Source organism: Castor canadensis, chromosome 7 (genome assembly GCF_047511655.1).
Source record: "Castor canadensis chromosome 7, mCasCan1.hap1v2, whole genome shotgun sequence".
Lineage (NCBI taxonomy): Eukaryota > Metazoa > Chordata > Mammalia > Rodentia > Castoridae > Castor > Castor canadensis.
This window is the reverse complement of record NC_133392.1, coordinates 140,016,956-140,041,574: the sequence shown is the minus strand read 5'-3', so window position 1 is coordinate 140,041,574 and position 24,619 is coordinate 140,016,956. Positions and strand designations below refer to the sequence as shown.

At 38.6% G+C, this 24,619-nt stretch overlaps 1 protein-coding gene and 1 non-coding gene across 6 annotated transcripts in view; both read left to right on the top strand.

Moving 5' to 3' along the window:
* Positions 1 to 24,619, top strand: part of Zcchc17 (zinc finger CCHC-type containing 17) — a 52,216-nt gene that overhangs the window by 21,165 nt on the left and 6,432 nt on the right. For all 5 annotated transcript variants that reach the window (XM_020163086.2, XM_020163088.2, XM_074080734.1 and 2 more), the window contains 4 exons: positions 12,402 to 12,502; positions 14,076 to 14,167; positions 16,844 to 16,944; positions 18,712 to 18,857. In XM_020163086.2, coding sequence (XP_020018675.1) covers positions 12,402 to 12,502; positions 14,076 to 14,167; positions 16,844 to 16,944; positions 18,712 to 18,857 — 440 coding nt within the window. The remainder of the gene's footprint in view (positions 1 to 12,401; positions 12,503 to 14,075; positions 14,168 to 16,843; positions 16,945 to 18,711; positions 18,858 to 24,619) is intronic.
* On the top strand, positions 5,092 to 5,213 carry LOC141425372 (small nucleolar RNA SNORA40). Its single transcript, XR_012450425.1, has one exon. It is a non-coding gene; the product is annotated as a small nucleolar RNA SNORA40 (small nucleolar RNA).

Genomic DNA, 24,619 nt, shown 5'->3' with positions numbered 1-24,619 from the left:
TATCCAGGTTTGATAGTTTCCTAGAACAACTTCTAGAACTGAGGAATATGCTATAATAGTATTAGTTTATTATAAAGGATAGAAATGAACAGTGAGATGAGGAGGTACATTGGGTGAAGCTCTCCAACTTACCAGGGAGTTGGGGTGCACCACCCTCCTGGCACTTGGATGTGTTCATAAACTCTCTGAACCTCATTGCTTAGGAGTGTTTATGGAGCTCTGTTACATAGGCATGATGGGTGAAATCATTGGTCACTGGTGATTGATCTTAAGCTCCAACCCATTTTCCTCCCCAGAACTGAAAGAGTGGAGTTGAAAGTTCCAATCCATTAATCATACTCATTTCTCTGGCTCCTAGACCTTGTCCTGAAGCTATTTAAGGATCCACTAGTAGTTATCTCATTATTATAAATTCCTGGGATGGTGAAAGGAACTTAATAGACAATAAAAGATGCTTCTGTCACTCAAGAAATTCCAGGAATTTTATAAGCTCTGTACCAGTAACTAGGGACAAAGACAGAGTATATTTATTTCTTGTATCATAATGTTAGTTCCAGCATCCTAGTTGTGATAGTGTGCTGTCACCTTGGAAAATGCTACCTCTGGAGAAAATTGGGTAGAAGGTAATAGGCTCACTGTATTGTTTCTTTTCAGTGTATATGAATCTATAGTTATCTCAAAAACATCTCGAGGTGATTTAACATACAACATCTTTGAAATTAACAAATATTTAAAAGATGGCTATTAAGACTCGCTGTTGGAACTAGGCACTTTTATTCACCATTCTGAGCATAAATTTTTGGACATTGGCGATGATTATTAACACTTTTAATGTACTTGTCTTCCATTTTTTAATTTAATTTTATTTTTTGTGGTGCTGGAAATTGAACCCAGGGCCTTCTGCATGCTTACCACTGAGCTACATTCCCAGCGGTGAGGGAATTTAGTTTACAGTAGAAAGTTACATAAATTATATACATTTGTGCAGATTATGCAGATGAAAAAAAAGAATGATAACTATTTCCTTTTTGGTTCTAGAATTGAACCCAGGGCCTTGTGCGTGCTAAATAGTGCTCTTCCACTGAGCTATACCTCCAACTTCCTCTAACTAGAAAGGATCATTGGAAGGTTTTTATACAATTCTATCACATGCTACCCGTGAGCAGTTATAACATAACCACTGATTATAAGAAGTATTCCACCTTTTTGCTGTCCACCATATGAGGACAGACATAGCACTCAAAGTGTAATTTTGGAAGCAGAGACTGGGCTTTCACCAAAAGCTCATCTGCCAGCACCTTGATGTTAGACTTCCCAGCTTCATACTCTGAGAAATAAATTGATGTTCCTTATTAAAAAAAAGAAGCAGCGGCATTCTAGCCAACCATGGTGGTCCATGCCTGAAATCCTAGCATGTTCGGCACTGCAGAGGCTAAGGGGGGAAGAGCGCAATTTCAAGACCTGCCTGGGCTACATACTGAGTTCCTGGCCAGCCAGGGCTCTATAGCAAGACCTGTCTCAAAGCAAAAACAAAAACAAGACAGACAAAAAAAATTCAAAGAAGCTTTTCTTTTCAGAGATTATAAAAGAGAGGAAAAGAAATTGAGTCTTACTGGTTGTAGTGGCACAAACAAGAAAGAAAGGGAGGGAGGAAGATAGGAAAGAAGGGGAAGGGAAGGAAGAAAAGGCAAGGAAGAAAGGAAATAAAAAAATAAATAAATAATGCATGATCTCTGGATAGATCTCAATTTGCTGATACTGAAAGATGTCCATAATGATAATATAATAAAATTCTTACTGCAGAAGAGTTCGCATATCATGCCCCTCCACGCCCTTTTAAAGAAAGTATACATATGTCTATATATTTTTTTAATTATTACATATATTTAGAAGAAAGTCTGAGAGGATATCAAAAAAATTCTTAACAGTGGTCACCTTTGGTGTGTTGGTTTACTAAGGAAGAGATATATATGGAAGACTAACTTTGTGTAATTTTTTTAAGAGTTCTTTTCTTTCAGAAAGCCTGATAGCTGATCTTTGGAAAATAAAGTCATCTCTCTAGCCTCAGAGACTACTGTGCTGCATATTGCATCCTTGCATTAGAAATAGCTTACCAGTAGTTTTCAAGCTGGCAGTCAGCAGTCTGTAATTAAGTTTCTCATTTTATGTTGGCTGGATTTAATGAGGTAGAACTCATTGCCACCCCTACAAATGTGTACCTTTTCTTATACTTGCCATGGCTGCCAGTGCCTGGAAGTGCCATTTTTACTTGGGTATTATGTGACACTTTTGGAACTGTTTAGAAATTAAAGATCTGCTACATTTTTGCAATTTAAAATTCAGTTGTGTCTGTACTCCCAGACATTATGGCTGACCACTTACAAGCGAATCTGTCAGTCTGACAGATATGCTGAGACAAACCTTAGAGAGAGAGTGATCAGGGAGCCAAATAATTAAGTGGAAACTGAGTTCTAATTCTGACATCTTCTGCAGGTTTTTTGAATAACTTGAGCAATTGACTTCCAAACTACAATGTATCTATCTTAGCTTCTCTAAGGGGGAGATCATTGACCCCACCCTGGAAGGACCGAGCAGTGGAATAACTACGGTCCGATCAGAACTTAACATCTCTGATTCAGGAAGGTAGACTCTAATTTGAATTAGTTTCCCAGACTGCTGTACAGAATTCTTTAACCAATGCCAACTTGAAGATCCTTTCCTAATATTCAGATCTAAACTGGATTTTCTTTCCCCTGTCAGTGTTTTTGTGTGTTTGTGGTACACAAACATAGGGCCTACATCTTGAGCCACTCCACCAGTCCTTTTTTGTGATGGTTTTTTTTTTTTTTTTTTTTTGAGATAGGTGTTGCACACTATTTGCCCAGGCTAGCTTTGAACCATGATCCTACTGATCTTTGCCTCCCGAGTAGCTAGGATTACTTCCAGCTCTTGTTTTCTGACACTAACCAGTTCTCTGAACATCAATTAGATATCCAACACTTTGATTCAATTCTGACATTATCAACCTTCAGTTAGTATCAGATCCCACAAGATTGCCCCACTTCACATGACCCTGTACTTCTGACCAACCAGCTAAAATTTGATCAGGGGTTCCCATGACCCCCTCCTTCAGTGTGAGAATTTGCTAGAATAATTCACAGAACTTGGGAAAACACTTATTTTTCACAGTTTATTATAAGAAACACCCTCAAGGAATAGCTAAATAATGGAAGGAATCCATAGGGCAAGTGGGAGGGGCTTTCATGTCCTCTGTGGTGCCACCCTCCCAGCACTGGGATATGTTCAGCAACCCATAAGCTCTACAGATCTCTTTGTGCAAGAGGTTTTTTTTAGTGGTTTTTTTTTTTTTTTTTTTGCAATATGCTTTATTTTATTATTGTTGTGCTGGGGGTACATTGTGACATTTATAAAAGTTCTTACAATATATCATAGTTGAATTCACCCCCTCTTTTTATGCATTTTAAGTAGCATACATTAATGTTCAGGAGTTATTATAGAGCTCTATCTCTAGCCTCCACTCTCCCTTCCCAGAATTGGGAAGTCGATGGGTGGAGCTAATGTTCCAAACTTCTAACTACTTGTTTTTTCTTGTGACCAGCCCCATCCAAAGACCATCTAGGGCCCCACTCTGTCACTTTATTAGTGTGGACTGAGGTATGATCAAGAGGGGTTTCTTATGAGCAATAAAAAACACTTCTGTCACTTTAGAAATTCTAAGAGTTTTAGGAACTCTTTGCAAAGAACAGGGACAACGATCAAATACATTTTTATTATATTCTATGCTATCTATGCTGTCCAATACAGTAGCCACTGAAACTTAAGTTTATTTTAACTAATTTAAAATAACTAGGCAGCTAGTGACTATAGTAGTGGATTGTGTAGCCCTATACAATTACAAAGGTTTTTTCGTTGCTGTATTCTGTTCTTTTAGCACTAAATATGAAATTTTGAGAGTGGAAATTGCTCAGTGTTATACTTTTAGAGTTCCTTGCTTATGGTGGAAGCTCAAATATATTTACCAATGAAGTCAGCTTAGTAAATAATTACTAAATTCCACTTTCTGATTGACTTTTCCAGTGGGAATCCAGAGATAAGAAAAACAGTTGCTACTTGCCCTCAGATTATCCATATTCTACAGGTGTGAATAAATTACAAGGGCGTGTAGTAAAAGTGAGGGAAGTTGTACCTTAATCCACCAAGTTTTGGAATAGTTAGGCTGTTCAGATGAATCTGGGCCTAGTACAGTGCCTGAGGTATGGTGGGTGTTCAATAAATCTTGTTGAATGAATAAATGAATTCTAGACCCAGCTCTGCCATTTGCTAGCTTTTTGACTTGGACAAATCACTTAGTTTTTGAGCCTCAGTTTCTTCATTTGTGAGATGGGAATGATGTACATGTGTTAGACTCTGAGTTGCTTAACTGTCAGGATCATATTTTATTCACCCTTGGATCCATTTTTGCCTATAATATAATAAGTATTAGTCAATGTTTGAATGAATCCTTAATTCCAGCAAATAAAGGGTATGAAAGCATTCCGTATGTATATATTATATATATGCTTTATATGTATGTATGTTCCATTGGTCAAAGATGACTCACATGAAATGTCCGGAGAGGGAATTCAGAGTTCCCAGAGATAAAGGAGACCTTGTATTTTAACATTTTTGTCTGCAGCTGTCCTTTAATTGTTTGAAATTTTCAACTTTTTCCCTTGTTGATGAGCCTAATACAGTTGGGAGAACAGTTTTCAGGAGACTGTAATAGGCCCAGTCTGTTTCTCTGATATAGCAATTAAGGAACTAGTTCTTTCCAAGTTGTCAGGTTTGTGTTTTTTTTCTTCTTTAACCAACAGACATTCAGATAGGACTTGTTTTGCTTAAGTGTCATGTTGGGCTTATTGAACATGATGATGGATTTGATATGCCCTTTCGGCATGTATGGCTTCATTTCAGAGAGCTAGGCATGGTGGCTCACAACTGTGATTCTAGCACTAGGGAGTTAAAAGTAGGATTTTGAGTTCAAGGCCAGCCTGGGCTGTATAGTGAGACACCCTCCAAAAAACAAGATCTTGTACTTTTTTTTTTTTTTTTAGCTTGTGGACAAAGACTTACAGACAACAAAAAATAATCCTCTTTTGCAACCCAGAACTCATTGTATAGTATGAGTTTTGATACATATAAGAAGGAATATGGTGAAGGGGAAAAAAAAAACAACCCAAAATCCAGCCCTAGGAGCTGGGCTGTAGCTCAGTGGTAGAATGCTTGTCTAGTATCCCCAAGGCTGTAGGTTCAGTTTCCAGAAGGGTAAAAATGAAGAAAGAGAAAGGGTTGGGAGCAAAAGGAGAGGGAGGAAGAAATCAGGCACAGATTTCCCTGAAGAACTCCCTGCCATGAGGCACGGCAAGCAAGGCATTTGTTTTGTTTCTGTTGCATTTCGGGTATGTATTAGAGTAGAATTATACGTTTCCACTGTTTGTAGGCAACTGTATTTCTTTTTTGTTTTTTTAATTGAAAGGATAGTATAGATCAGCAAAGAAATAATGAGGGCTGGGGCCTAGCTCAAGTGGTAGAGGTCCTAGGTTCAATCTCTAACACCACACAAATAAATAACAAAAACTGGAAGCCATGGGCTGGTTGAGTGGCTCAAGTGATAGATCACGTCTGCCTAGCAAGTGCAAGACCTTGAGTTCAATGCCCAGAACCACTGAAAAAAAAAAAAAGAAAAGAAAGAAAGGGAAGCTGAATATGTCATTTGCCTGTGATCCCAGCACGTTAGGAGGCTGTGACAGAAGGATCATGAGTTTGAGGTCAACCTGGGCTTCATAATTTGAGGCTAACCTGTGCAACTTAGCAAGACCTTGTTGGAAAAAATCAAAAAAAGAAAGGGAAAGGGAGGGAAGAAAGGAAGGAAGAAAAAGAAAGAAAATTGAGGGAAATACTCGTATGCCATAGGAGCACTGAAAGGTTCATTTGAATTGAAGTTCTACAGTTGGCTGTCTGTATCCTTGGCTTTCACATCCATGGATTCAGCCAACCTCGGATGTAAAGTATTTGAAAAAAAAATCATTAATCTGAACATGTGCAGACTTTTTTTATCCTTTTCCTTATTCCCTAAACAACAGTGTAACTGTAGTAATGCTTTGCTTAGTGTTAGGGATATGTTCTGATAAATGTGTATGTAGGCAATTTCATTGTCTTGCAAGCATCACAAAATGTAAACCTAAATTGTGTAGTCTACCTACCTGCCTATGCAGTATATCTCACACACACACACACACACACACACACACACACACACACACACACACACACACACACACACAGTCTTGCTCATAGGGGTGTGAAGAACAAAACAACATGAGGTTAAGTCAAGTACCAGATAAGTGATGCAGACAGGAAACACCAGAAGGGCTGTGGATATAGCTCAGTGGTAAAGGGTTTACCTAGTATGTGTAAGACCCTGGGTTTGGGTCCCACACTGCAGAACAAATAAAAACCAAAAAACCGTATGTAGAAGAATTTTGGTCTGAGGCCGGCTCCAGGCAAAAAAATGGGAGATCCTACCTGAAAAATAACCAAAAAGTTATTTTTACCAAAAGTACCAAAAAGATGGAGGTGTGACTCCAATGGTAGAGCACCTGCCTAGCAAACATGAGATCCCAAATTCAGACCCCCGTGCTGCCAAAAAAAAAAAAAAAAAAAAAAAATCTGATGATAGGAAATAGATGAATTCTTTTATGAGGCAGTGATAATCCATTGGCCCTTCCTGGAATGGAAAAGTATCTCAAAACATTTGTCTGCTTTTTTGTTCCAATTCCACATTGAAGTAATTTCTGATTATTCTAAATTTTCAGGTATGTGATAGATGGGGTAGCAGATAGTTTACCTAGATGAGGACTGAGAACCTTCCAGGCAAAAGAAAAATTTGTTCTTTATTATAAATTAATAAATTGGTGAATTGTGTATCTCCTTGGACCAATCACTAAACTGCCAATTTGGTTAATGCATTTTAGTATACAGTCATCCATCTCACTGTATTCATGGATTCAACTAACTGTGGATCAAAAGTGTGAGAAAAAAAGTTCCATCTGTACTGAACGTGTACAGACTTTCTTTCTTGTCATTCCCTAATTAATGCAGTGCAACAATTATTTACATTATATTAAGTATTATAGTAATCTGGACATGCTTTATAGTATGCCAGAGGGTATGTGTAGATTATATATATGTAGTGTATCATCTTATTTAAGGGACTTCAGCACCTGCAGATTTTAGTATACTGGGGGGTGGGGCGGCCCTGGAACCATTCTCAGGGACAACTGTCCAAGCATCTGCATGCAAAGAATCCTACACTTGTATCTGCAGTTCCTGCTTTTCCCCTGAGTTACAGACATAGCTATGCAGTTGCCTACCTGATACTTGCATTCAAGATTGAGAACTAGATCATGTCCCTTGTTTAACTCACTGTGTAAGCTAAGGACTTTTGGTAATAAGTCACTAATGTCTCAACTTTAAAAATCTTGTACCTACACACCAGTGACTCAGGCCTGTAATCCTAGCTGCTTGGGAGGTTGAGATTGGGAGGATCAAGATTTAAGGCCAGCCTGGGCAAATAGTTCAGGAGACTCTATCTCCAAAAAATAACCAGAGTAAAATGGGTTGGAGGTGTGACTCAAGCGGTAGAGCGCCTGCCTCGCAAGTGCAAAGCCCTGAGTTCAAACCTCAAACCCTAATCCCACAGGAAAAAAAAATTTTTTTATACCCTAGTATAACTTTTTATATTACTTTTGATTCATGTCCAAATGAGCATATACTCATTTGTCCATCATAGCATGTATGTGATTTATAAATTTACTTTTAAAGTATTTTTATGACTAGAAATCATGCTCATTATAAAAAAAAAAAGGGGAAACAAAAGAAAATATTTATGTGTTATTACTACATAGAGATAGAGATAGGCATTGTTAACATTTTTGATGTATTTCTTTTTTCATTCTTTCATCTAGCTATCTATCTGTCTGTCTATCTATCTATCTGTTTTTGTGGTTCTAGGGATGGAATCCACAGCCTTGTGCATGCTAGACAAGTGCTTTACCACTGAGCTATACCACCAGCCCCTTGATATATTTCTTTGCAGTCACATATCTGTACAAAATTTAACATGTCGGGATTAATATCATATTATATGTGAATTTGTAGCTTTCTATGCTTAAATGGACCTTTAACATTTCCTCATTTTTGTTTAAGTCAGTGTCACTATGTAGCTCAGGCTGACCTTGAACTTGAGATTGTCCTGCCTCGCAAATGCTGAGATCACAGGTGTGCACCACCATGCCAAGCTCATTTACCTTTTGTAAACCTTCAATGGCTTTATTTTGTCATTTCAATGTTTCCACATTTTAAGGTATTTCCAATTTTTTATTGTTGTTAATCCTTCTAGAAGTGTTATATTTACCCAGGGGAGAGATGGCTGGGTCAAAAGAATATCATACTTGGGAACAGGTGGGAGAAAGACAGTTGCTGATTATTTCTCGGTAGGACTCAAATTCCAGTTGTAGGGAAGAAAAATAATGTTCTCTCAAGTATATTAGGTACAACATTAATTTTCACAACTGCAATTAACAATAGAGGGAAGAGGTGAATTTTAACCACTTGAGAACAGTGGCAGCCAAAAAAATGTCAAAGTGAAAGGTTTCCCTTTTTTCCCCAGGGGAATCTTAATTTCCTCTTCAAATTTTCCAATTAGGCAAGTCTGCTCATTATATCACCATGGGGGGGTGGGAAACCTTAGCTGCACAAATTTTACCCAATTTGGAGATTATGTATTGATCTAAAATTAAAACCATACCTCATATATTAATTAAACCATTTTGGAGGCCTAGGAGTTTTTCACATAGATAGGCTGTCAACCTCTAGAATTATCTGGGGTAGGCATGAGAGACCCAGTAACCATAAAGAAAGCAGTAGCTTCTAATAGGAGCTCCAGGGTAGGCAGTTTGAGTTTCAGGCATATCCAGGCACCCTTGTGCATATGTGGGAGTGGGTGGAGCAGAGAGATAAAGGTTAAGTGTCCCAAGAAAGTGAGTTGCTTGGATAGTTATTATTTTAGGGTGGGGGGAGGCAGTACTGGGGTTTGAACTCAGGACTTCACAGTTTTTAGGCAGGTGCTCGAATACTCAAGCCATGCCTCAAACCTTGGACAGTTATTTTAAAAGCAATTATTTTTAGACATGATTCCTGGTTTATGGCCCTTCAAAATAATTGCTTAAGGCTGGGGTATGGCTGAAGTGGTAAGTGTCTGTTTAGCAAGAGTGAGCCCCTGAGCTCAAAACCCAGTACCACACACACAAAAAAAAATATTTTTGCTTTCTGTAGAGTAGAAGTAATTTTCTTTATTTTGAAAATAAATGAAACACTTAAATTGTAATAATGTACCCATTGTTATCATTTTGGGTAATTTCTTTCCAATTTTTAAATATAAGTTGTAATTGTACTGTCTAATTTTACGTTCTACTTTTGTTTTAGCCTGGGAAAATGCTAGATGACTATAGCAATTGGTGCATAGTAAGCAATCAATAGATTTTTACTGAAAAACAAATTAATTGACATGTTTTACCTGAACATTTGAGTGGCCTTTGAATGACTACCATAATTGAGTTAGTATTAGATCACTTCTAAATTTTGTCTTAATATTTTGCCTGGTATGGTGGGGTGCCCCTATAGTCTCAGCTACTCAGGAGTCTGAGGCAGTAGAATTGCTTGAGTTTGAGGCTAGTCTGGGCAACATAGCTAGACCCCTCCCAACTCTTTAAAAACAAAGAAAAAAGGATTATTTCCTTAGGACAGATTCTCAGAAGTGATTATGGTGTAATTATTGTTAGAATTCTTAGTTGCAAGAGGCACAAACCTGTTGAAAAAATGTTTGCCGGTCTTCCTGGGGACTTGCAGGAGAGATGCAGCTTCAGCTTTGGCTTTTGTCAGCTGCTCAGTTCACTCCTCCACGCCTTTTTCTTGTTCACTCATGCTGTTCTTTGCTTCCCTCTGGTAGACTCTTGCCATCTACTGGGAAAGATGGGCTATTGGCAGGTTTTTGTTTTTCGGTTTTTTGTTGTTGTTGTTGTTGTTGTTTTCAGCTTATATCCTTCCAAAAGTTTTGAGAAAGATGATTGCCTTAGTTGTTTTTGTGTCTATCCCTGAAGCAATCACCATGACCAGGGGAAGTAAGTACCTTGACCGAGTAAGCCTATAGCTGTGCCCACAGTTAGAGGCTAGTTCAGCTTCAACCAAATCACATGGCTGACCAATGTAGGGAAGGTGGATCTCTGCAGGAAACGACCTTGGCCAGCCAGGAAGAGGGTGTTTATGTGTTTCATTAAGTATTAAGTGTTTATTAAATGTAGTGCTATTATTTAATTATTGTTAATTTTAAATTATTTTAATTTCTATAAATTTTTATCTTTTGTTTTTTCAGTGCTGGAGAGTTAACTCAGGGCTTCACAGTACTGGGCAAGTGCTTTACCACTTAGCTACACCCCCACACCTATCATCTTGGTCATCATTGCTAAGTGATTACGTTTATTCTAGCCTTAGTAATTTTATTTTGCTATGCTTTCCCCAACATTGGATATTGTTCTTTTCTAAATATTTTGCTAATTTAATAAATTAAAAACAGTACTTTGGTGGGGTGCCATGATGCATACCTATAATCTCAGCACTTGGGAGGCTGAGGCAGGAGGACAGACTTGCCTGCTGTCTCAAAAAAAAAAAAAGAAAAGATACTTTTTTTTTATTTATTTATTGTTTTATTATTCATATGTGCATACAAGGCTTGGGTCATTTCTCCCGCCTGCCCCCACCCCCTCCCTTACTACCCACTCCGCCCCCTCCCTCTCCCCCCCACCCCGTCAGTACCCAGCAGAAACTATTTTGCCTTTATCTCTAATTTTGTTAGAGAGAGTATAAGCAATAATAGGAAGGAACAAGGGTTTTTGCCAGTTGAGATAAGGATAGCTATACAGGGAATTGACTCACATTAATTTCCTGTGAGTGTGTGTTACCTTCTAGGTTAATTCTTTTTGATCTAACCTTAAGAAAAGATACTTTGCTTCTAGTTCCCTTTTTCACTTAATGTCTACCATAGTTACTTTCCATAACTGTAATTTAAATGGATGTTTACACTTCTGTTTGACAGATTTATCATAGTTTGCCAAGCTGTTTTCCAATTATTGGTCACTTAAGTCATTTTATACTTCTTTTTTTTTTTTTTTTTTGGTACTGAGGTTTGAACTCAGAGCCTCATGCAGGTTTACCACTTGAGCCATGCTCCTAGCCCTATTTCTTTCTTTCTTTCTTTCTTTCTTTCTTTCTTTCTTTTTTGTTTTTGTTTGGCACAACTGAGGGTTTGAACGCAGGGCTTTGCACTTAAAAAGCAGGCACTCTAACACTTGAGACATTCTTCCAATCTATTTTAGTGGTTATTTTGGAGATGGGGTCTTACAGACTATTTGTCCTGACTGGCCTGGAAGCTTGAGCCTCTGGATCTCACCCTCCCAAGTAGCCAGGACTACAGGTGTGTACCACCAGTGCCTGGCTTCCCAGCCCTATTTTTTATTTATTTTAAACATTTGAGTATAATAAAATTGCAGATGTTTTATGATCTTGGGTTTTTGCCTCTATTGGGTTTTTTTCTTTGGGAATAATTTCAGTGATGATATTGTTGTATCAAAGGAATAAATATCTTTATGCAGTTGTTTTCAAAGAGTATTACCAATTTATATTTCTACCAACACTATATAATTGCTATTATTTTTTCACATATTTACTAACCTTGAACATTATTTTTTTATTTATATTTTTTGGTACTGCAGATTAAATCCCGGTCCTAGTTATGCCAAGCATGTGCTCCACCTCTGAGCTGTACCCTCAGCCAAGCAGTGTTTAAAGAAAGTTTGCTGGTTGATTAGGTAGAAGAATGATCCCAAAGGTTGGGAATGTAGTTTACTGGTAGAGTGCTGGCCTGGCATGCATGAGGTCCTGGATTCTATCCCCAACACTGTTTAAAAAGAATTCCAAATAGAATAATACCATACACAGTGGCACGTGTCTATAATCCCAGCCTTGGGAGTCTGAGGCAGGAGGCTTACAAGTTTGAGGCCAGCCTGAGCCATGTAGTGAGACTATTTCATAAAAACAAAAAAGCAAAACCAAAAAGTGACCTCAAATGGCATTAATTTGTAGCTTTAAATTCATTTATATTTTTCAGTGAAATTTTTCATTTTCCTTCACATTTCTCAACTCCTATCTTTTCCTTATGCAGTCCTTTAGTGTCTAAATACCAGATGTGCTCTCCACTTTATTTTATTTCTCTCTCTTGTGCCCAGGTCTGGTCCATCGAACTCACATGTCTTCCTGTCGGGTGGATAAGCCCTCTGAGATAGTAGATGTTGGAGACAAAGTGTGGGTGAAGCTTATTGGCCGAGAGGTAAAGTTCTGTGCAGTTTCATGTGGTTAGAAAGATTAGGAAAGGCTGAGGTTTCTTAGAATTTTATGATGTTAATTGTGACCGATGATCTTATTTTTAATTTGTCACAATTATCTGTCTTAAATTTAAATCTTCTAGTTGTCTGTCCTGCACACTCAGAGGAATGATGTGAACAATGAAAGTATGGTGCAGTAAGTTGGTAAAACTCTCCTCCCTAACCCTTATCTCATGTGGTGGACAAGAGGTAAAAAGAAAATAACCAAAAGAGGGAAGGAAACTTGATCTATGGGAAAGTCTTTATCACAAACTTCCAAGAGTACCTGCCAGATATACTTTAATTTAGGGAACAACAAAAAAGACACAGGATTTATAGTCATTTTTCCTAATATCTGTTACCAAGCAATGTGGTAGAAGTGAGAATGATATGAAGGACCTGTTAACAACTCATTTGAGGGCATGTGAGCTGTGAGTATGCACAGACCACAGGAGGCATGTGAATATGCACTCATCCTGTTTTACGAGGGAATGGCAGGGGAGATAAACCTGAAAGGCTATTATTTGATAATATTTGAGTGCTTAATATATGCTAGGTTGGGGGAATACAAGAATGAACCAGAAGCTGGGCATGGCACATCACAGCACTTGGGAGACTGAAGCAGGAGGATCTTGAGTTTCAGGCTAGCCTGAGTTAAATAGCAAGACCTGGTCTCAAAAAACAAAAGGAGTGAGCCAGACGTAAATGATCCTAGCTACTTATAGAGCTTATGTAGAATATAAGTGGAGAGACAAATTTTTGAAAGTAAACAAATATATACATAAAATAATTGCAGATTTTAGGTATACATTATAATTTAAATAAAGGGCCCTCTGAGGAGATGGCATATAAGCTGAGACCTCAAAAGAAAACTCACTAGTCATATGAAGAGTTTGCATAAGAACATCGTAGGTAGAGAGAATAACTGATACAAAGACAAGTGAAGGAAGACCAACATGGAAACAAGTGTCCTTCATGCTTTAAGAAATTCTAGACCAAATCCAAAGGGAGATTTAGGAATGTTCTAAAATCTGTTCTAGGCTTATGTATCTCTGAACCCATCATTGGGTTTCAGCTTTTATTTTCTGCCTTGTTAGTCTGGCAGCCCTTGGATTTCTGAGCAACCCAGAGCCTACACCTTGAGCCACTCCACCAGCTCTTTTGTGTGATGAGTTTTTTCAAGATAGGGTCTTGTGAACTGTTTGCCTGGGCTGGCTTCGAATCATGATCTTTCTGATCTCTGCCTTCTAAGTAGCTAGAATTATAGGCATAAGTCACCAGCACCTGGCTGCCGAGCAACCATTTGTCTTCCCCCAGAGGACAAGAATGAGATAAAGACCATATCCTACATTTTGGCCATAGGGTCTGCTATTATGACTCTTTGTACTCCCAGTGTTCCTGGCACAGTTCTGTGTCCTGCAGAGGAGCTTAGTGTTCATTGTGGTGATGGAAAATTTGATTCTTTGTCAGTTAACTGTAAACTGGCAATCTCAGTTATGTACTGAGAGTTTTTGGTGATTGTTCTTTTATCTTTTTCAGATGAAAAATGATAGGATTAAAGTATCTCTCTCCATGAAAGTTGTCAACCAAGGGACTGGGAAAGACCTCGATCCCAACAACGTTATCATTGAGTAGGTAAAAGGTTTGGAAAGGCTAAAATCCTACCCAAAGCATTGAATGTTGTAGTAAATCAGACTGAATGGGGACCTCTACCATTTGCAGACTTTGTGATATTAATGAGTAGTTATACAACTTTTATAATGTTTGGTTTTTAGAGGTATAAAGTGTACATGACACAATTGCATAGAGTGTAGAGTTCTTTTTTTTTTTTGAGACAGAGTCTCCTTATGTGCTGGCTGTGAACTTTTGATGCTTTTGCCTTATCCTCCTGAGAGCTGGAATCGCAGGCATGTACCACCATGCTTGGCTTACAGAGGAGAGCTCGAAGATGACGTGCTAAACACACCAGTCTCCTAGCATAGGAGTGCTCCATCAGTGATTTTGTTTCCTTCCTCTTTGTCTCTTTCTGCTTCTACCCTTTAGCCTGCTAACTAACAAGCATTTACAAAGCATTATTTCTTGCCTCTCTCCTAGTGACTTATTCATTTGGCTGAAAAAACGTAGAGACTGTGTGGGAGAGAGCAAGGTAGTCTCAGAGCATCTTGTGAGCATAGCACCTTACTTTCATTGTCTCTTCTGAAATAGAATGGAAGATTTTCTACTGACCTAATGTCTAGTGACACAAAAAATTTGCTATCTGTTTAAATCTTTCTTAAATTTCTAATCAGGGTTTCTTGAATCTTAGATCCCTCAAGCAATTTGGGGGAGGTTATTAACTGTTTTCAGTATTTCAGAAAGCCAACCAAAATCATACATTTATCCTTAGGTCAGCCATAATGTTAATTGTTGCTTTTGATGGTGAAATGCCATATTATTCTGTCATGCTGAGGCAGGAGGATGACAAATTTGAGGCCAGCCTGGGCTATGGTAAGACCCTCTTTCAAAACAAACAAATAAAAACCAACTTACCATCCTAATATAAGTATCTGATACAGTGTTGTGTGCTGGGACTGAAGCTTGTATAAATATGAAAAGAAAGTGATTAAGAATGATGCTTTTCAATTGACTACTTTTTGAGTAACTCATTTGCAGGCACTCTGTGTTATAGTAAACGTAAAAAAAAAAAAACCTGACAACTGGAGCATTTATACTCTTCTGGTAGGAGTGTAAATTGGTAAACATTAGGGAAAACCGTTTGGTAGAGTATGGTGGTACACAGCTATAATCCCAACACTTAGGAGGTAGAAGCAGGAGAATTGCAAGTTGTAAGTTCATCCTTGACCACACAGAGTTCAAGACCAGCCTGAGTAACAAACAGTGAGATTTCTCTTCAAGCCGGGCACCAACTTTTTTTTTTTTTTTAAATAGGTTCACAGCTGTAATCCTAACTACTTGGGAAGCAGAGATCAGGAGGATTGTACAAAGCCAGGCTCAGTAAAATAGTTCACAAGATCCTATCTCAAAAATGCTCAACACAAAAAGGGCTGGCAGAGTGGCTCAAGTGGTAGAGTACCTGTCTAGCAAGCATGAGACCCAGAGTTCAAACCCCAGTATCGCCAAAAACCCAAATAGAATGCTATATAGCAATGAGACTTCCAGAGCTACAAACAAGCAAAAGAAGCCAAACACAGAAATATACATATTTTATGGATGTATGTATATGTATGCATTTATATGTATATATTATTATATATAAATATATTTTGTCTGGTGTTGGGAATTGAACAAATAGTCTCTCATATACAAAGCAAGCTCTATCACTAAGTTAACATCCCTAGTCTTTTTCTACTTTATTTTGAGATAGTCATCCAGGCTGGCCTTGAACTTGTGATCCTCCTGCCTCAGTCTCTTTAGTAGCTGGGATTGCAGGTGTGCACCTTTATGGCCAGCTACTGTCTGTGTCATAAAAATCGGTGAAATGAGTGTATGCTATTAGAAATCAGAATAGCGGTTACCCTTAGGGGAGGCAGGCGACAAGAGCATGAGATGATGGGCTGCAGAGGTGCTGGTTATGTTGTTTTTTGATCTGAGTACTGGTTATATGAGTAAGTTCAGACTGTGAAAATTAATCAACCTGTATGCTTAGTACAAATACTTTTCTATGTGCATGTTATATATTGATTAGATGTTTATGATTATTAAAAGTGCTTTGGGAATGTGAACAAAAAGATTAATGCTGACCGAAGAGCTCAGAGAAAAAGATTTGATAGAAAGATGGGAGCCTTGAAAGGTTTGGGTATAGTGAAGTGCTGAGGTGGGAGTAAAAAGGGGAAGCAGAGCATTTCACAGAGTGGGAACTGTTGAACAAATTAGGTCTGGACAAGGTACAGTAAACTCATTTGGCCCGAACATACTGCATCAATAAGGTGAATGTCGAGGTAAGGAATTTGGACTTGATTTTCTAGAAAGCCTATGAAGTTCTTTTAAATTCATGAGAAGCTAGGTAAGGGTTGTAGGGTGTTTAGTATTTATTGTTAGTAATTATATTTTCATCTTTTGTACATTAGCAAGATGGGACCTAATCTCATTCATAATGATTAACTCAAAGTCTTGTTCTGAATGAAAAAAAAGTATACTGTTCCTATATCATTGATTTTACTGTCTGTCTCATTCTAACCAACATTTTTCCTTCTCTCTCCCTTCTCCCTGCCAGAAACAAAACAAAAACCCAACATACAACTTTACCTTGTAGTATCTCTGACTACATCTCTTAAGAGGGCCAGCAGTCAGTATTTTCTTCTTTACAGACAAGAAGAGAGGCGGAGGCGGTCCTTTCAGGATTACACTGGACAGAAGATCACCCTTGAGGCTGTCCTGAACACTACCTGCAAGAAGTGTGGCTGTAAAGGTAAGATGAAGTGGGTCATTTCTCTGTTTCTCTCCTGTGGACAGGCCCTCTACTGAATGAAGGAATAGCTCAGCATTAGTTCACCTCACTCTGTTTTTTAGCCAGTTGATGGATGCACTTACACATGCTGTTACTCCACCAGACTTATATTAGAGAGTATGACTTGATGCTGTTTCTGTTTACTTCTCTGAATGCCGGCCCTGCAAGATACCACATCACCACCATTACCCTCCCACTCAAACCCTGCACCTGACTGTGCAGCAGAATCCTGATCTGGGTAAGGTCTCCATATACCAGGCCAAGATGAGGAAGACTGTTAGATTATGATTGACACTAAATTTTATCTCTAAGGACAATTATTTTGCCAAAAGAAAATTAAGTAACTTAGAAATATATTCCTGAAGGATCCAAGATAAATCTTTAACTTCAGAGTTCTGAATACAGTGTCCTTTTAGTAATAAAAATATAGGATAGTTACTTCCTTTCAGTTCAGTTTCCTCAGGTTTCTTCTGGTCTTACTGAAATACTAAAAAGCTCTTTTAGCCTGACTTCCCTTGTTGGAGCGATGATGAGTGGGATTGCTAGCTTCTCATTTTCAGAGTGACCTCAATTTGTCACCTCTTTTCCCCAGTCTTCCATCCATCCTGCTCTGTTCATTTTTCTGCAGTGATGTGTAGCAAGTTTGTGCCCTGTTGAAGTTGTGGGATTTTAAGCCCTATTTATTATTAATGTAGAGGAAGAAAGGAAAAGTTGAGAGACAGAATACCTTGTCAGGGGAATTGTGTGAGCATTTCAGATACTTGGAGAACTCTGTGCTGTGTTCCCTTTCCAGGCACCATCCAGCTTCTGGACCCAAGGTGCACAACAGCTTACACATGGCTTTTATCTCCTGCAGTTCCTCTCTGCCCCTGGGATAAGATCTATTAGAAGCTTAGATGAGGCGTGTGGTGTAGGCACTATATGTGTTAAAGGGCTCTTCAGTAGCACTTGTAGGTTCAGAGAGGGTGGAGTATCCTTTCTTCACTTTTGTCCACCAGATGCTACATAAGGCAGAGAAGAATCATGAGAATAAAAATGAAAATAAATAATAATTTGTTCCAGTCAACAAAGGTCAGGCCAAAGGTAGTTTTGGTGCAGCTATAAGAGCACAGGGCAGGGAGGCATGAACCATGAGGTAAGTAGCTCTGCTGCTGTGTGTGTGACCTTGAGCTGTTTCTTAACTCCAGGTCTTAGTATCTTTCCCAATTGCAGGATGTTGGATTTCATGATTTCTAAGGCCTTTGCCAGACCTGACAATCTGTGAATGTTCAGTACCCCTCGCTGACTGTGCCTGTCTGTCTGTGTTAGCTTGGATGTGAGTGCCCATTTCCTGCCAGCTATCTTCCTTTAGGGCTTGGCCTGACACTCAGCTCCTCCTGCTAAGCATTCTGCTCTTTGGAGCAGCCTTTCATTATCAGGAATAAATTCCAAAATAGATCTTTAAAAATTAATAAGCCCCATTGCTGTGGAGGGCAGCACAGGCCTGTATCCTCATTATCTGCCATTTTCAAAGCAGCACCAGTGTCTCCTGCAGCTCTGACACCAGCTGCTCACCTGGCTCTAGTTAAGTAAGCAATGCCATCTTGAAGTGGCAGAAAATCTGCTCTGAATAAACTCAGTGGTATCTCCTGAGCAGAGGACCTTTGTCAGGAGCTTCTGAGGAGCATAAACCTGCAGAGAAGAGAAACTACTTCCTCCCTTTCTACCTTTTCTGCTTCTCTTCTGCAGGCCACTTTGCAAAAGATTGCTTCATGCAACCAGGTGGGACCAAATATTCTCTGATACCTGATGAGGAAGAAGAAAAAGAAGAGGCAAAGGCAGCAGAATTTGAGAAGCCTGATCCCACAAGGAATTCTTCAAGAAAAAGAAAGAAGGTAAGTGCTGTCTTGGTTTTATTTATCATATTTTTTTGAGTTTTAAAATGAAAATGTGCTTTTTGTAGAAATTTTAGAAATGCTGAGAAACAAAGAAGAAAATCAAGATCTCCCGTAGTTTTTCCACTCAGAAAGAGTCTTACTAGTATTTTAGGCTGTCTACAACTTGAGCCACTCTGCCAGCCCTGTTTTATGATGGGTATTTTCAAGACTGGATCTCTCAGACTGTTTGCCTGGGCTGGCCTTGAATCATGATCCTTTTTTGTGGTACTGGGGCTTGAACTCAGGGCCTCACGCTTGCTAGGCAGGTGCTCAACCACTTGAGCCACTGCCATCCCTTTATTGTGATGGGTTTTTTTCAAGATAGGGTCTTGTGAACTATTTGCCCAAGGCTGGCTTCAAACTGTAAATCCTCCTGATCTCCTGAGTTCTTATTGACTATTTATATATTTTCTTTAGAGAAATGTTTATTCAAGTTCTTTGCCCATTTTTGAATCAGATTGTTTATTTATTTCATTTTATTATATTTATTATTTATTAATATTGTGTTATTTTTGTTTTTGAGTTACTGGTATTCTTTATATGTTCTGACTGTCCTATCAGATACATGATTTGCAAATATTTTCTCCTATTCTGTGGATGCCTTTTTACTGTGTTGCATCTTTTTTTTTTTTTTTGCCCCCTTCTGATTTACATTTTTAGCAATTGTGGTAAAGAACACATAACATAAAATTTACCATCCTAACTTTTTCTTTCATGGTGCTGAGAATTGAACCTAGGACCTCATGCATGCTAGGCAAGTGCTCAACCCCTGAGCTGTACTTGCAACCCCTGCTTAGCTATTTTTAAGTATATAGTTCAGCATTGTTAGGTATATTCACATTCTTTGCACAAATAATTGTAAATTGATGAAATACAGCTTACCTTTTTTCTTTTATTACCTGTGCTTTTGGTGTCATATTCAAGAAACCATTGCCAGTGGGACATACCCATAACTCAGGAGGCCAAGGTAGGAGGATGGCAAGCTCAAGGCTAGCATGGGCTACATAGTGAGTTTGAGATAAACCTGAGCTATATACCAAGACTCTGTCTCAAAAAAAAAGAAAAAGAACATGAAATCATTGCTAAGTCCAGTGTCATAAGTCCCCCCCCACCACCGTTTTTCTTCGAAGACTTTTTACATTTAGGACTTTGATCCATTTTGAATTAATTTTTATATATGGTATAAAGTAATTAACTTTTTTCTGTGTGGATATCCAGTTTTCCCAATACCATCTGATGAAAAGAGTGCCCTTTCCTCACAAATGGTCTTTGTACCTTTATTGAAAGTCATTTGAATATGTATGTGAAGATTTGTTTCTGAACTTTTTATTCCATGGGTCTGTATGTCCTTATGCCAGTATCATACTATTTTGATTCCTGTAGCTTTTTATTAAGGGAATGTGAGTCTTCCAGCTTTGTTCTTTTTTTTTCCCCAAGATTGTCTTGAAATCTTTTGAGATTTTGTATAAATTTTAGAGTGGATTTTTCTGTTTTCACAAAAATGTCATTGGGATTGTATTGAATCTGTAGTTCACTTTGGATGGTATGGGTGTCTTAACTATATTAAGTTCCATTTGAGTCTCCTCCCTTCCTTCCTCCCTCCCTCCTTCCCTCCCTCCATCAGCCCTTACTTGTTTGTTTTCTTTCAGCAACACTGTATAGATCTTTCACCTTCTTGATAGTTTATTCCTAAATATTGTATTCTTTTTGATGCTATTATAAATGGAATTTTGTTTTGGAAACAGGGTTTCCCTGTGTAGCCCATGCTGGCCTGAAGCTCAGTATGTAGCTCAAGCTGGCCTTGAACTTGAGATCCTCCTGCCTCAGCCTTCCAAGTACTGGGATGTGTACTACACACCTGGCTGGATTTGTTTTCTTAATTTCCAGTTTCTGGATTGCTCATCTTTAGTGAATAAATGTACAATTGATTTTTACATAGTGGTTTTGTATCCTGTAACTTTGCTAAATTAATTTATTAGTTCTTTTTTTTGTGGGGGTGGCAGGTACTGGGGTTTGAATTCAGGGCCTCACACTTGCTAGGTTAAGTGCTTTAACCACTTGAGCCACTCCACCAGCCCTTAATTTATTAGCTCTAAACAGACTTTGTGTATGTGGAATTGCTATGGTTTTCTTTTTTATAGTTTTAAGTTCTTGATCTATTTTGAATTAGTTTTGTGTAAGGTGTGAGGTTTAGGTCAAGTTTAATTTTTTGCCTATAGATTAGATGTCCAATTGCTTTACACCAGTCTCTTCCCCCCATATACCCTCAGCCCTCTGTACGGTTTCTACCAAGAAGATCCTATCTGCAAAGAGAAATAATTTTATTTCTTTAGCAGAGTTAGAAACTATGACTGTATTAATATATTCCAAGTATTACTTTTTTTCTTTTAACTTTTTGGGGAATGAATGGTATTTGTCACATTCTTAAAGTGGTTACACTTCTTTGGGTCTTTGGTTGAGTTCTTTTGCATTGCTGAATACTAGTACAATTAGCTATTGCTTTTTTCTAAAGCTGCTGTGACATATGTATTTCAGTTCACCAAAACAATTACTAAGAATCTGCTAGTATGAGGCTTTTTAAAGGTTTTAGGCTTTTTATGGGTTTAGTCAATCCACTAATCCCCATTGCCCATCACTTAGTGTAAGAGTGGTTTGATGAAAAATGACAGTGATAATCATTATGCCTTATTATTTTTTAAAGAACCTTTGTGTATGTGACTTATAACTCACAGTCCAATTGGGCTAACAGTTGCTCTAGTCTAGGAGTATAGCTCAGCGGTAGAAACGTGTTTATCATGGAGAAGTCCTGGCTTCACTTCCTGCACCAAAACAAATAATAAAAATTTGAGGGAGTTGGAAAGCCTGAAACTTCCCCCTTAACGTTGCTCTTTCTATCAAGATATGTAGCATCTAGTACCATTACACTTTCACTTCAGTGTTAATCCTTTCATTGTCTCTTATGCCTCTCTCTGTTCAGTACTTGCAGTTTGTAAAGTACTTTCCTGTTTTCATTTCTTTTCATCCTCATATACTCCTTTGAGGTAGCTAGAGTAGATACTATTTTCACACCATTTTGCACATGAGGAAAATGGAGATTCAGAGAAATCGACTTACCTGCAGTCGCACAAACATAAGAGACAGTGCTAAAATTAAGAGCTCAGGTGTCTGGTTACTAACAATATTCTATGTATCACACTTCAGCCAGGTATTATTTGCATCCTATATGTCTAGCACGGTGATAGTGACTCATAAGGTCATCTTTAGCTGGTTTTTATTTTATTACCAGCTATACTTAACAGCCACATGAAGTTATCTGTTGATTTGTTTTTGTACACACTGTAAATCAAAGTTCCAGGCCTCCTGTCTGTTTCCTTTTATCTTCTAATTTTTAATTTTTTTATTTTTATTTATTTAGGTTTTTTGGTTTTTTTTCTTTTTTGAGACAGGGTCTCATTATGTAGCCCAGGCTGGCATCCAACTCATTGTTTTCCTACCTCTACCAACTGAATGCTGGGATTACAGGTGTGTGCTACCATGCCTAGCCCCTCGAAATCTTTGGTTTCAATAGGAGATTGACTTTGCTTTTCAGTATAAACTTCTACTTAAGATGGCCTCTTTTTTTTTTTTTTTTTTGGTGTGTGTGTGTGTTTTTGATGGTGCTGGGGTTTGTGCTTGATAGGCAGGTACTCTACTACTTGAGCCACACCTCCAACCCTTTTGCTCTGGTTATTTTGGAGATAAAGTCTGTCTTTTTGCCCAGGTCAGTCTGGACCATGATCCTTATATTTTATGCTTCCCACTGTCACTGGGATGATAGGCATGAACCACCATGTCCAGCTTTTTGGTTGAGATGGGGTCTCAAACATTTTGCCTGTACTGGCCTTGAACCATGGTCCTCCCAATCTCAGCCTCCAAAGTAGCTAGGAATTCAGGCATGAGCCACCAACCCCCAACTCTGAGATGGACTTTGTGGAGTTTGTGAGAGTGGTAGATTAGGATACCTGTTCCAGGACTAGACAGCTCTGGCAGTCAAATGTAAAACAGAGGTGGTTCAGATGAGGTGAAATGCCTCATAGTCCATGCTACCAGATTGGTCAGTGGATAGCAGGAATGGCTGGTAGGTAGAAAGAAGATCACAGGAAATCATGGACATAGCACCCATACTCAAGTAGCTAATACTTAAGGAGAAGAATAAGCAGCCAAGGTTTGTAAGGTAGTAAAGGACAAAAACTCACCCCAGTCAGTCATCACATCTCATGTATATCAAAGGACAGGAAATGAAGTATATCCAGGCTAGTCAGGATTGTAAACCAGAAAGGCAGAAACTGAGGCTATTGGGTCTCATCTGTTTCTTAACAAGTCTGCTTCATTGTCTCACTTCTTTTTGCAGTCTAACCCAAGACTCTTGAGATAGACAATGCTAGGCATGTTGAACCATTAGGAAATTACTCAGGACAAAGAAAAGATGTTTGGGGCTCCAAAAAATACCTGGCACAATAGATATGCTCTAACTACTTTGAGTAGATGGACCCCATAATTTCTGCTGTCTGTAGCTCCTTGAGTTCTTTCACTTTATGAGAAATGCCCTCAGTTTGGACCATAATAGAAATTGACTATTGCTGCTGCTGGTGGGCAATAATAAAGGGAGCAAGGGCAGGAGAAGAGAGGCTCCTTACCTGGAGCCCCTACCTCTTTTCACCAAACATACATGTGGTGAACATGTGCCCTTATCCACAAATCTAGGGTGTGCTGGTTTAGCTTTGTATTCAGTACTATGACAGTTTTTGTTCTAGTGTCTGAAAATTCTAAATCATTTTATTGGATATAACTAGAACAAGAGGAAGCTGTTGCAAATGGAAATGGGTTATGAAGTAGTTGATAAAATAGGAAATCTTTTTTATTTTTAATTTTTTTTGGTTGTACTGGGGTTTGAGCTTTGGGCCTCACACTTGCTACTCAGGCACTCTACCAGTTGAACCACTTCAACAGTCTAGTAGTTGGTAAAATAGGAATGGAGAATTTTGTAGTGAATTCCTGGATAATCTTCCCATGAACCTGTGGTTTGTGCTTTGCTGGCCTCTTCCATTTATGTATTGCCATGGGTCTTTCTAAATCAGTGCTGTATCATAAGAAAGCATGTGCTTTGGGGATCAGGCTACCCACTGATAATAGTGAAGTTTAGCTCCTTTTTTTTTTTTTTTTTTTAATTTTGCAGTATTGGGGTTTGAACTCAGGGCCTACACCTTGAGCCACTCCACCAGCCCTTTTTTGTGAAGGATTTTTTCAAGATAGGGTCTCACGAACTATTTACCTGGGCTGACTTTGAACTGCAGTCCTCCTGATCTCGCCTCCTGAGTAGCTAGGAACACAGCTACTCAGCGTTTAGCTACATTTAATCCAGAATGTAATTTTCTTCTTTTGATTTGCTCTCTTCTGTACCATTCACGGAAAAACAAACAGGAATGTCATTCTTCAGCTGCAGTGCTGGTGCTATCCTACTGTCAGAAAATTTCTGATGCCTATCTAGAGAGAGATTGCCAGGCCTGGGCCCATTCTGACAGAGCACAAAGAGTTGCCCAGGGTAGTCTGCTCAAGAGCTATCGATGAGTCCACTTCTTTGGCAAAAAGTCCATCTTCCTTTAAGACTCTTGAAATCTGCTTAGCTTTTCGGCGTCATCTTCCACCGTCCCTTCCTACACACACCTGACTCATTAATGCAG